The following is a 13,696-nucleotide window of genomic DNA, read 5'->3' on the forward strand; positions in this document are numbered from 1 at the left end:
ATGTACCACCACGTTTCCTTATCAATGGGGGCAATTTCGGCGTGATTGGTTCCCTTTAAAGCTTTGTAAAATGTTGTTTTTATCATTATAATTCAGATACTTGACAATCACTTGTCTGGGTTTCTGTTCTTTTTTATTTGCATCTTGCTTTTGTTTCGCTGGTGGGGGTCCCATACGGTGAGCTCTTTCCACAGTAATGTGACCGGGGATACCCAAGGCTTGGGGAATTTCTAGAGAACATATAGCATGTAATTGCATGGCTGGAATGGATTCAGGTAAACCTATAGGCTGGGTTCACACTATGTATATTTGAGGCTGTATTTGGTCCTCATGTCAGGTCCTCATAGCAACCAAAACCAGGAGTGGATTGAAAACACAGAAAGGATCTGTTCACACAATGTTGAAATTGAGTGGATGGCCGCCATATAACAGTAAATAACGGCCATTATTTCAATACCACAGCCGTTGTTTTAAAATAACAGCAAATATTTGCCATTAAATGATGGCCATCCACTCAATTACAACATTATGTGAACAGAGCCTTTCTGTGTTTTCAATCCACTCCTGGTTTTGGTTGCTATACAGCCTCACAAATACAGCCTCAAATATACATAGTGTGAACCCAGCCCAAATATGTAAATTGTTGCGCCTAGAGCGGTTCTCTAGATCATCAGTCTTAATTTGCAATGAAGCTGTGACATTTATAGTCTGTAGTTTTATTTTTGTAGAATGTATTTCATCTTCTAGCAGGCTGATTCTCTCCTGAAGTTCAGTAATCTGTGAGGTATGCGTTGCTATATCTCCTTGTATGGTTGCTAGGGAGGAAACTATAGTGGCCTCAAGAGAGGATTTTATGTCATTTAATATCATCTTGGACACTTGAATTGCCAGGGCCTTGCAAGACATATTTAGTCCTGGTATTATGGTGTCACAGAGGTCCGGCACTGGGGTTTGTGAGGTATGTGTTTCCTCTGTGTGTGCCTCAGCAGCAGCACCTCGTGTCGGCGCCATCTTAGGTGTCCCTGGGACAGAGCTGTGAGCTAAATGAAGGAGGGCTTATGGGGAGGTGTATAACTGGTTCCCCGCTTAATGAAGTGGTGCCTCCGACTCCTCGGCACTTAGAGAAGTCAGAGATGTGGTTCGGCAGGGCCGGTAATGTCAGGAGTCAGAGCGGGGAGCGATATTATGAGCGGAGGGTGGAGGAGCTCACTCACACTGCTGCCATCCCATACGCGCCGGAACCAGAAGTCCTTGTAAGAGATATTAAATGATTTAGTGACTTATAAGGACGGTATCTGTGCTGCACCTTGGAGAAAGAAAGGTGATGGGGGTTCAGGAAGGTAAAGAGTGAATGTGCACAGTACATAGGTGACGGAAGGAGAGAGGGGCTGATGTGGACAGAGTCCACAGGGGGGATGGGTGGGGGATAGGTATATAGACATAAGATTAGCATGTATAAAGAAATACACAGCATAATGCAGGTAGAAAAAATAAAATACATTAAAATTAAGCGGTTAATAGGTCTATGGAATGCATGTGAAGTACTCACAGGTTTTTCCTCAGAGGTTTCATTTGGTTTCTTTCTGGTTTAATTCTGGTCTAATTCTAAAGGGGTCACTTGCGATGGAGCGAACAATGGAATATTCAAAAGACCAGTGTGCCCACTGATATAGTTCTATGGCTATGATTACCTGACTCCAAAAGGCTAGAGTCAGGCTCCAGGTGTCAATTTGGGAGGGGCAATTAGGGGTAAGAGTGAGTCAGAGGGCACAGAGCTAGTGGGTTGTTACAAAAAAGGCCAAATGAAGGGTAATAAAAATCAGTCAAGACATACTAGACACAAAACAGATAGGGCCCTATTACATGGGATGATTATCGTGAAAGAAATAGTTAAATCGTCCGAATTTAAACAATAATTGTTCTGTGTATTTGCAGGCAACAATCGAAAATCGTTTGTATGCCATTGATTTAGATCTGAACCTAAAATTATTGTTAATCGTTCGCTGTAATTCCACGATACTGCATTTTTTCACTAATCGTTCAGTGTAATAGCACATTGTTCATTGTTTTTCTGGGATTAGAAGGAATAAACGATCATAGTAACGATCGTAACTAACGATTATCGTTCTGTGTAATATGGTGAATGATTTCAGGTTAACGATAAACAATCTCGTTTGCGATCGTTTATCGCTAATCCTTAAAAATTGCTCAGTGTAATAGGACCCATACAAAACAGCAAAGGAGATTATGATGAGGATGATAGTGAGTCAATGGCCGACATACCAATACACACAAAGCAGATACAATGGCAGTGGGTGAACATCACAGACAGCAGCCGCTGTGTGACAGGGCCATGTCACACAGCGGCCGCTGTTTTTTACAGCGTCTGAATGTGGTCTAAGGCTATGTTCCCAGAACACACTAAAGATGGCAAACGTCCGTTACTGTAAATGATCATTAATTCTAACTATTGTTTTCCAACAACAGACGTTGTTTGCGATCTTTAGTACATTGTTGTAACATAGCCTATTAGTTATGTAGGCCCCCTGGCAGCAGTGTGTAAGGTTTAGCTGGTCTATGGTGTAACCTGTGGGGTGTCAGGGGGCAAAAAAGATAATGTCCCTCTGTGTTTCTTTTCTGTCTTTTTTTAGGTTTATAAGAAGCGACCCCCTGAGGCCCTCTATACTGCAGTAGCTATCACTGCCATACATTTGGGATAGCTGTTGGTTTGGCTTTCAGCCATCTCTCCTGAACATTGGGCAGGTGGGGATCCAACATCCTCTAAAAGTCACAGGGCGGGAGTGGTGACCCCATACACAGATGCTTGGCTGATCCACTAGATTTGTGGCCATTGACCAGATGGATTTATGTTGGCAGGACCCATCTAATGGGATGTACCCTCTGTCCCCTGGCTGCAGAATGTGTCCCCATTGATCTCTATGGCCTTGCACACGAATCACCCAAGAAAGGGTTGTACAGGGGGTATATGAGACAAGAGGCACACAGGGGATGATTACTGTGGGTCATGGTGGGGGTGGTAGCAGATGCTGGGAATATGGGGGCACATGGTTACACTGCATGTCCCTCCCCCATTATGTTAACCTCCCCTCTCTATAGGGATGCCAGTAGTGACTATAATATGGAGGCTGTGAGGCAGCCATACACCCGGCTGCCAGGTAGCTGCCTGCTTGGCTCCAGCTTTGTGCCATCACTGGGGAGACAGGAGGTTGTGGCTGCCAGACACCTTCCAAGCCCCAGGGGGCTTCTAGTATAAGTGTAAAAAAAAAAAAAAAAAGTATTGTTATTAGTAAAAAGCCCCCTCCCCTAATAAAAATCTGAATCACCCCCCTTTTCCCAGGTTTTAAATAAAAGTAAACAAATAAACATGTTTGCTATCGCTGCGTGCGTAATTGTCCAAACTATTAATTAATCACATTCCTGATCTCGCACAGTAAACGACGTAAGCGCAAAAAAATCCCAAAGTGCAAAATTGCGCATTTTTGGTCGGATCAAATCCAGAAAAAAATATAATAAAAAGTGATCAAAAAGTCGTATATGTGCAATCAAGGTACCAATAGAAAGTAAACATCATGGCGCAGAAAATAACACCTGACACAGCCCCATAGACCAAAGGATAAAAGCGCTATAAGTGTAGGAATGGAGCGACTTTAAGGAACATATATTTGTTAACAATGGTTTGAATTTTTTTACAAGCCATCAGATAAAAGAAAAGTTATACATGTTATATATCATTGTAATCGTAACAACTTGTGGAACATGCATTACAAGTCATTTTTACCCCAGGGCGAATGGCGTAAAAACAAAAAAACCCTAAATAAAAAAAAAAAATGCCTTTTTTGTTCAATTTCACCACACATTGAATTTTTATCTGGTTTCGCAGTGTACTTTATGCAAAAATTCAGCCTGTCATTGCAAAGTACAATTAGTGACGCAAAAAATAAGGGCTCATGTGGGTTTCTAGGTGGAAAAATGCAACTGCTATGGCCTTTTAAACACAAGGAGGAAAAAACTAAAACGCAAAAATGAAAATTGGCTCCGTCCTTAAGGGTATATAGCCCCCCTGTGAGCTCCCCCCAGTAGTATATAGCCCTCCCTGTGAGCTCCCCCAGTAGTATATAGCCCCCCCTGTGAGCTTCCTCCAGTAGTATATAGCCCCCCCCCGTGAGCTCCCCCAGTACTATACAGCCCACCCTGTGAGCCCCCCTTGTAGTATATAGCCCCCGTGAGCTTCCTCCAGTAGTATATAGCCCCCCCTCCAGTGAGCTCCCCGCCAGTAGTATATAGCCCCCCCTGTGAGCTTCCTCCAGTAGTATATAGCCCCCCTGTGAGCTCCTCATGTAGTACATAGCCCAATGTGAGCTTCCCCCAGTAGTATATAGCCCCCTCATGTGAGCTATATAGTATATAGCCCCCCCTGTGAGCTCCCCCAGTAGTATATAGCCCCCTGTGAGCTCCCCCCAGTAGTATATAGCCTCCTCATGTGAGCTCCCCCGAGTAGTATATAGCCCCCCTGTGAGCTCCCCCCAGTAGTATATATCCCCCCAGTAGTGTATAGTAGTATATAGCCCCCTCATGTGAGCTATATAGTATATAGCCCCCCTGTGAGCTCCCCCAGTAGTATATAGCCCCCCTGTGAGCTCCCCCCAGTAGTATATAGCTCCCCCAGTAGTATATAGCCCCCGTGAGCCTCCTCCAGTAGTATATAGCCCCCCTGTGAGCTCCCCCAGTAGTATATAGTAGTATATAGCCCCCTCATGTGAGCTATATAGTATATAGCCCCCCCTGTGAGCTCCCCCCAGTAGTATATAGCCCCCCCTGTGAGCTCCCCACAGTAGTATATAGCCCCCCTCCTGTGAGCTCCCCACAGTAGTATATAGCCCCCCTGTAAGCTCCCCACAGTAGTATATAGCCCCCCCTGTGAGCTCCCCACAGTAGTATATAGCCCCCCTCCTGTGAGCTCCCCACAGTAGTATATAGCCCCCCTCCTGTGAGCTCCCCCTCCCATATAGCATAAAAAAACAACACTTATACTCACCTGGGTCCAGCGTCTCCTCTTCTCGTGGCCGCACTGAAACGGTCACAAGAGGCCGCTCTTCCCTTGTCCTGGCGCCGGCACTCCAGTGACGGTCCGTCAGTTGGGGACCCGTGTATACGGTGATGTTAGAGGTCGCTGTATAGCCGGTGCTCCCCGGTGCTCTCCAGCCGCCCTTACAAGTCTCCTTGTCCCCGCAGGTGTCATGACCGCAGCTCGGTGAGCGGAGGATGCAGCAGACGGGGCCGGCTCGGTGAGATCGCAGCAGCAGCAGCGCTCAGCAGCCCCGGAGGGAGGGCGGGAGCGGAGGAGGCGGGCCCAGCCGGAGCGGGAGGCGGCGATTCGGTGCATCGCAGAGAGCTGGGGCTCAGCAGCCGCCGCCGGGTGTGTCCCGGGGCACCATGGTGGAGAAGCAGCGCTGCCCCCTGCAGAGGGACGGCGTGTACCGCTGGTTCTCCGAGCTCTCCTCCTCCCAGCGCATCGAGTTCCTGTGCGGCCTGCTGGACCTGTGCCTCCCGCTGGAGCTGCGCTTCCTGGGCTCCTGCCTGGAGGACCTGGCCCGCAAGGACTACCACTCGCTGCGGGACTCCGACATCAAGGCCAACAACCCGGCCGACCTGGGCAGCCTCACCAACCTGGCGGACGAGGTGGTCCGGAGCAAGCTGCTCGTGTCCCTGGCGCTGCTGGCCTCCGACAACCGGGAGGCGGCGGGCGTGCTGTGCCGGACCCTCACCCACATCGACTCCATCATCAACAACCTGGGCCTGCAGCTCAATGAGGGCCGCACCGGGGACGAGTTCCTGCTGCTCTTCACCATGGCCACCAACCACCCGGCCTTCAGCTTCCACCAGAAGCAGCTGCTGCGCAAGGAGCTGGCCCACATCCAGGGGAGGCACGGTGCCAGCTCGGGGCCCCCAACCCTGCCCACCACCACTGTCAGCAGCAGCAGCAAGGTAACTGTTACTGTGCACCCACCAAGCTACATGTCATTCTGCCCCTCCAGAGGCCTGTCACTGTTACCCCCTCCTCCTACCACTGCCTGTCACTATGCCACTCACCCTGCCTGTCACTGTACCCCCACCTCATCTGCCTGTCACTATGCCACTCACCCTGCCTGTCACTGTACCCCCACCTCATCTGCCTGTCACTATGCCACTCACCCTGCCTGTCACTGTACCTGCACCTCATCTGCCTGTCACTGTACCCGCACCTCATCTGCCTGTCACTATGCCACTCACCCTGCCTGTCACTGTATCCCCACCTCATCTGCCTGTCACTATGCCACTCACCCTGCCTGTCACCGATCCCCACCTCATCTGCCTGTCACTATGCCACTCACCCTGCCTGTCACTGTATCTCCACCTCATCTGCCTGTCACTATGCCACTCACCCTGCCTGTCACTGTATCTCCACCTCATCTGCCTGTCACTATGCCACTCACCCTGACTGTCTGCCTGTCACTGTACCCCCACCTCATCTGCCTGTCACTATGCCACTCACCCTGCCTGTCACTGTACCCCCACCTCATCTGCCTGTCACTATGCCACTCACCCTGCCTGGCTGCCTGTCACCGATCCCCACCTCATCTGCCTGTCACTATGCCACTCACCCTGCCTGTCACTGTATCCCCACCTCATCTGCCTGTCACTATGCCACTCACCCTGCCTGGCTGCCTGTCACTATGCCACTCACCCTGCCTGGCTGCCTGTCACTGTACCCCCACCTAATTTGCCTGTCACTATGCCACTCACCCTGCCTGGCTGCCTGTCACTGTACCCCCACCTTATCTGCCTGTCACTATGCCATTCACCCTGCCTGTCACTGTATCCCCACCTCATCTGCCTGTCACTATGCCATTCACCCTGCCTGTCACTGTACCCCCACCTTATCTGCCTGTCACTATGCCATTCACCCTGCCTGTCACTGTACCCCCACCTTATCTGCCTGTCACTATGCCACTCACCCTGCCTGGCTGCCTGGCACTGTACCCCCACCTTATCTGCCTGTCACTATGCCATTCACCCTGCCTGTCACTGTACCCCCACCTTATCTGCCTGTCACTATGCCACTCACCCTGCCTGGCTGCCTGTCACTGTACCCCCACCTTATCTGCCTGTCACTATGCCATTCACCCTGCCTGTCACCGATCCCCACCTCATCTGCCTGTCACTATGCCACTCACCCTGCCTGGCTGCCTGTCACTGTATCCCCACCTCATCTGCCTGTCACTATGCCACTCACCCTGCCTGGCTTCCTGTCACTGTACCCCCACCTCATCTGCCTGTCACTATGCCACTCACCCTGCCTGTCACTGTATCCCCACCTCATCTGCCTGTCACTATGCCACTCACCCTGCCTGGCTGCCTGTCACTGTATCCCCACCTCATCTTCCTGTCACTATGCCACTCACCCTGCCTGTCACTGTATCCCCACCTCATCTGCCTGTCACTATGCCACTCACCCTGCCTGTGCCCCTGCTGGAGTCATTTTTAGTGCCCACCTCTCTGCCTGCCTGTTGCTGTGCCTCTCCTCTGTCTGGCAGCGTACCACTTTGCCCCCCCTTTGGGCACCTTTTTACCTTGCTTCTTTCGCTATGGCGCCTGTCACAATACCCCCTCCAGCTGCCTTTTGTAGGTCTACCTACCAGCCCCCTGTCTTTCACTTTATTCACCAGCACATGCGGCCGCTGTCACTTGATTTGCTGCAGTCTTTCCTTGCATTCAGTGGGATTGGTTACAGAGCTCAGTGTGAACCCAAATGTCAGGTGAGGACACAGCCTGGCATATTCACCCCAGGCCTGTGACTGCCCACAGTGAATTCCAGGGTGATTGTCACAGCCTGTGGTCACACACTTGCCACCTGCTGACCTTGGTGTAAGAGGCGGCCATGATCAATTTGTGTCTTGCTGGGGGCTTATCAGTGAAATGTCACTTACTTGGCAGTCAGGCAAAGCCTTCTATAGATAGCACTGGGGGAGAGTGCCTGCAGGTATACAGGAGTAATGGTCACTTCGCTTCCTGTGCTTCCATTCTGCTGTATAAATATAGCAGAGCTGGCCGCAATTAGAGGGAATTTCCCTTTAAATATTTTTGCTCACACCACATGTGAGTGGAAAGATTGAGAACATCACTAGTTCTGTGCTGTACAAATCCCTTCCTGATGAACCATATCACTTCCATGTTGGTAAACCAAATAAGGTTTTTGTAGCTTTTTTAAGTAACTAAATTATATATAAGTGCTGAGTTGATCTGGTGTCAAGTTTGATGCAATAAAGGTTAATGTGTGTATAATAAGGTTCTGCCATTTTCTAGTAGATTTTGGGGGAGATTTATAAAACATGGTGTAAAGTGAAACTGGCTCAGTTGCCCCTAGCAACCAACCAGATTCCACCTTTCATTCCCGACAGACTCTTTGGAAATGAAAGGTGGAATCTGACTGGTTGCTAGGGGCAACTGAGCCACTTCTAATTTACACCAGTTTGTTAAATCTCCCCCTATGTGTTTTTATTTTCTGATCATTTTGAGGTCCTCTGCTGTCAGTGAATGTGACCATTGTTTTGTTACGGTTGTATCCAGTCAAAACAATGCTTTATAGCTTTAAAGGGGTTGTCCAGTATAAATGCTTAGTGATATTGTCACCTCCCTTATTCTATGTGTGGTTCTCCACACCATCCACAAGCTTAGATGCTGCACATTCTATATATACCTGTATAACACTTGTGTGTGTTTGTGTGTCTTCCCTTTGCTCTAAAATTTCTTCATTTTATCAGTGGACAGTGGCACCTAGGTGCTTTGTGGCACTCTACCCAGGCAGAAGTTGGAGCCCAATTGCCATGAAGCCCGGCTAGGTGCCACTGTCCACTGATAAAACAAAGTGATTTTAGAGCAGAAAGTAGACACAGACAAGTGTTATACAGGTATATATTAAATGTGCAGCATCTAAGCTTGTGGATGGTGCAGGGAGCCGCACATAAAGGAAGAGGGTGACAATATCACTTTAAAGGGGTATTCCATTCAAATATAAAAATATAACGTTTCATATGTTGCTGCCCGTGGTGAGACTAACAATTTCTTTCATTCCTGTTATTATCTATTGAGTCTCCTTCTTCCAGTTATAAGCTGCTGCTTTCTGCTGAGAAGACAAAAAAAAAACTGTGTGAGCTTTTCTCTCCCCCCCCCCCCCCCCCCCCCCCCCCCTTCCGAGATGGCTGCTGTAAATAAGTCCCTATCTACAACTTTGTAATGCTGGGAAGGATAATCGCAGTGAGTTTATCAGCAACTTGACCTCACATTAATCCTCCCAGCATTACAGAGAAGCCATAAAGTTGCAGATAAAGCCTGCCAGGAACTTGTTTACATCAGCTGTCTCAGAAGGGAGGCAGGAGGAGGGGGATATGGAGAGAAAAGCTCACACAGTTTTGTGTTCCTAGCAGTAAGAAGCAGCTCAGAACTGGGGAAAGGAGACTGAATAGATATTTAGTCTCACCATGGGCAGCAACATATGAAAAGTTAATTAGCGATTCTTTAATTAGCGATGCTACAGGGGACACGACAGTAATGTGTACTTGCCTGTCCTGCTCCTCCGCAGCAGTCTGTTCCCAGGCCGCCGACTCTGTTCCTCTGTCAGCATTTTGAAAACTTCTGCCGATGTGTTATTCCCACAGGGAAATGGCTGGTGAGCATAGAGTCCTTGCTGACTGGCCATTTCCTATAGAAACGGCACATCAACAGATGTTGGAAAACGCTGACCATAGTGCGAAGCAGGCTGCCCGGGGACTGGCCGCTGCAGTGGTGCGGGGCAGGTAAATATACATTAAAGGGAACCTGTCACCCCCCGTGCCGGGGTGACAGGCTCCCTACCCCCCGTTAGAGCCCCACATACTTACCTAATCCCGCCGGGTCCCGCTTCTGGATCCGGTCGGGTGACGGAGATCTCAGCCGCTGCAGCCCGGCGCGCGCGCTGAGAGATGAGTCCAACGCTCATAGAGAATGACGGAGCGCTGGACTCTCCTGTCATTCTCTATGGGTGTTGGACTCATCTCTCAGCGCGCGCGCCGGGCTGCAGCGGCTGAGATCTCCGTCACCCGACCGGATCCAGAAGCGGGACCCGGCGGGATTAGGTAAGTATGTGGGGCTCTAACGGGGGGTCGGGAGCCTGTCACCCCGGCACGGGGGGTGACAGGTTCCCTTTAATGTCCTGTCTCCCCAAGCCCTGGCAGCATGGCTCATCAAGAAATAATCTTGACTACTTTAACAGTCTGGACTCCTGACACTTTCTAGTTACACTGATATCTAGCACCTTCCCAGGAGGTAGCGGTTCTGCTCATGTGTAACTCACACAGGATTGTCTAAACTGATGCAATGTAACAGTCCCTCAGCTGTGAGGAGTATTAGGTATAAACAGGTTTTTAGCTTTTGGGTCTAAACAAGAATGTTTTAATTCACTCAGAGCAAGCAGAGATCTTAATAATGAGGCATTAAAGAGGACCTGTCACCCCCCGTGCCGGGGTGACAGGCTCCCGACCCCCTGTTAGATCCCCCTATACTTACATAATCCCGCCGGGTCCCGCTTCCTGAGCCGGTCGGGTCACGGAGATTTCAGCGCCTGAAGCCCGGCGCGCGATGCCCATAGAGAATGACGGAGCATCGGACTCCCCATTCATTCTCTATGGGCATCTGACTCTGCTGTCAGCGCGCGCGCCGAGCTTCGGGAGCTGATATCTCCGGGACCCAGCCGGCTCAGGAAGCGGGACCCGGCGGGATCGCGTAAGTATAGGGGGATCTAACGGGGTCGGGAGCCTGTCACCCCAGCACGGGGGATGACAGGTGTCCTTTAAACAAAAAGCGTGAGTTTACCAAAGACTGGCATTATATGTTCTGTTCTTAAAGGGGTTATCCAGGAGTAGAAAAAGCACAGCTGCTTTATATATAATGATAATTTGATATAGCACCAACATATTCAGCAGCCCTTTACATTTCTAGGGGTACATACATCAACATAATTTGACTTTACTGAGAGAATTCTTGTAAAAACAGCATCACATCTGTTCTCAGTGGAACTGAGCTGCAAAATCAGGACTGGTAGGTGCCATTTCTCAAAGAAAGCAGCCATGCTTTTCTAAGCCTAAACAATCCCTCTAAGAAAAACATTATGTCAGTGGCTTTCTACGAGCCACAAATAGCAATTCATGCCGGCTATGAGCTGGTATAGTTTTCAGGTACAGTTAATGTGAGTTTTTTGTGTAAATGATGACATAATCATCTGGGCTGTATGAGGTCATGCTTTTCAATCTAAGGGAATGTGCACACTACGGAATCCAGACAGAACACCCGTTACAGATTCCGCAGCACACACCTGCTTGCGGAATCTATCTGCCGCACACATCTCTGCTGCTACCATAGGGTTCATTCTATGGTTTGCCAGATTGCGCCGTTCGCCCGAAGAATGAGTGGGTTAATTCTTTTGGCAGACGCGGAATCTGGCAAACCATAAAATGGAGTCAATCAGAGCTGCGAAAAAAATACAGGAAGACGGGGGGAGAGGGAACACAATAAACAAAGTATACTTACCTATCCCCGTGCCTCCGTTGTACCTCTCTGATGGCTTTCATTTTCAGCCAGCACCTGGCTCCAGCTGCAGCGTCACACACCCGGCTGATGGATTGCCGCTCAGCCATCTAGGTGTGTGACATTGCTGCAGGAGGAGCCGATTGCTGGGTGAAAATTATACTTTATTATGTCCCTTCACCCCTCTGCCTTTCTGTTTTTTGTTTTGTTTTATGGGACTTCTCCTTTAAGCTTTATATACATAAAACCAGTCCCCAATGTTTCTAATAGAAAATCCAAAATGTAATCCTTCCCAGTTGATGTCACAGGCAGTGACTGTTCCCAGTGGCTTGTCTTGCATGATGTATTGTATCTGCTCTGTCTCACAGATGACTACAAGAACAGAAACCTCAATAAGCAGTGTTGGTAACAGTTTAGCAAATGCACTATACACATCGGCACATTCCATAGAAGATCCGATACCCAAGAGGCCTTCCGGAAAGTACTCCAAAGGTAAGACTGGACATTCTTACCCATTCACAGAGTAATATACTTCTAATTGTCAAAAATCCTCCAAATGGGCTGATTTTAATAATTTCCTCTAATCCTAGTAGAAGCTACCTACAATGTGCAACTTTTCACCATTCTCTGCCCTATTGCCAAGTTAGTGGGAAGGGCGTTGATTGCTTCTCTTGATAAATCCCCTCTTTAGTTAGAGATTTTAAGGAAGGTTTCTTGCTTGTGGACCCCTCAGGACTAGTCTCCGGAGAGATGTGCTGTAATGAGCAGTTTTCAATATGGAGAATTCAGTAGGAGCAGTGGCAGTGTCACTGCAGGAAAAATTGGCCAATATTTACTAAAACCAAGTAAATGTAGACTTGACAAAAATGCACAGGATTTATCAAGGTGTATCATGCTGGTTGATCTGTTGTGTTCTTACATTGGTTATTCTAAGTTTAGACTAACTATTAGGCTTAGGGCGCCTTCACACGTAACTGGTTTGCATGCAATGCCATTATGGTCTATGGCCCTGCACTCTTATGGATTTTCATTCTGCTGCAAGAACGTAATGACAACCATAGTTAACTAATTAAATGCTGTTCCAGTAAAAATATCAACAGCCCATGCTTACCTGCCCGCGCTCCTGCCCTAGTCTCTGTCCCCTCTTACAGACAGCCCACTCAGCCAGTCAGTGCGCTGTCCCTCCGCAGCCAGTGATTGACTGAGCAAGTCGTCAGTGAGCAGGGATGGAGACTCAGGCAGGAGCGCGACAAGGGAGCACTGACAGGTAAACATGGGCTGTTTACATTTTTAGCGGCACAACAGCTAATTAGTTGAATACGGTTGTCAATGCATACTCGCAGCAGAATGAAAATGTGCTGTGAGAAGGCAGGGCTATAGAGTATAATGGTACCAAGTATTTGCTGCAAAACTGGCGGCATGAAAGCTGCTGCTAACTTGTTATGTATGAAGGCACCCTTAAAGTGCGCACATGGTGCTTCAGTTTTTTGGCACAAATTACCTCTGAATTCTGGTGCAGTGGTAAGACTGCAATAATTTTCAACAAAAAAAAAATGGCCCGCAGTGATAGTGACTCTCCTGCCTGGAGATGCATCATGTTAAGGGTAGTTTCACACGTACCGACTTGCAGCATTAATAACGCTGCGAGTTAGCTAGGTCCTAGCAGTTCACTTTCACTACATACACGCAGCGGTCTTAACGACCGCTGCTTATATGTAATTCTGCCAGCCGCTTAACCCCTTCTGTTGCCGCCCGGCTCCCGCTCCGTATACATTACCTCTCCTCGCTGCACGGGGTTCCGGCGTACTGCTCTCCCGCCCGGCCAATCAGTGTGTTGCCCTGCCGCAGCCACTGATTGGCCGGGCGGGAGAGCAGTACGCCGGGACCCCGTGCAGCGAGGAGAGGTAATGTATACAGAGCGGGAGTGGGAGCCGGGCGGCAACAGAAGGGGTTAAGCGGCCGGCAGAATTACATACACGCAGCGGTCGTTGAGACCGCTGCGTGTATGTAGTGAAAGTGATCTGCCAGGACCTAGCCGACTCGCAGTGTTATTAATGCTGCGAGTCGGTACGTGTGA

At 49.0% G+C, this 13,696-nt stretch overlaps 1 protein-coding gene across 1 annotated transcript; it reads left to right on the forward strand.

Annotated features, from left to right (window-relative positions):
- Positions 1-940: 940 nt before the first annotated feature.
- On the forward strand, positions 941-12,411 carry LOC138789305 (zinc finger CCHC domain-containing protein 2-like). Its single transcript, XM_069967910.1, has 4 exons — positions 941-958; positions 5,254-6,006; positions 11,988-12,111; positions 12,311-12,411. Exons 2-4 carry the CDS (start codon positions 5,455-5,457, stop codon positions 12,409-12,411), a joined length of 777 nt encoding a protein of 258 aa, XP_069824011.1. The 5' UTR covers positions 941-958; positions 5,254-5,454.
- The last annotated feature ends 1,285 nt before the right edge of the window (positions 12,412-13,696 follow it).

Source organism: Dendropsophus ebraccatus, chromosome 4 (genome assembly GCF_027789765.1).
Source record: "Dendropsophus ebraccatus isolate aDenEbr1 chromosome 4, aDenEbr1.pat, whole genome shotgun sequence".
Taxonomy (NCBI): domain Eukaryota; kingdom Metazoa; phylum Chordata; class Amphibia; order Anura; family Hylidae; genus Dendropsophus; species Dendropsophus ebraccatus.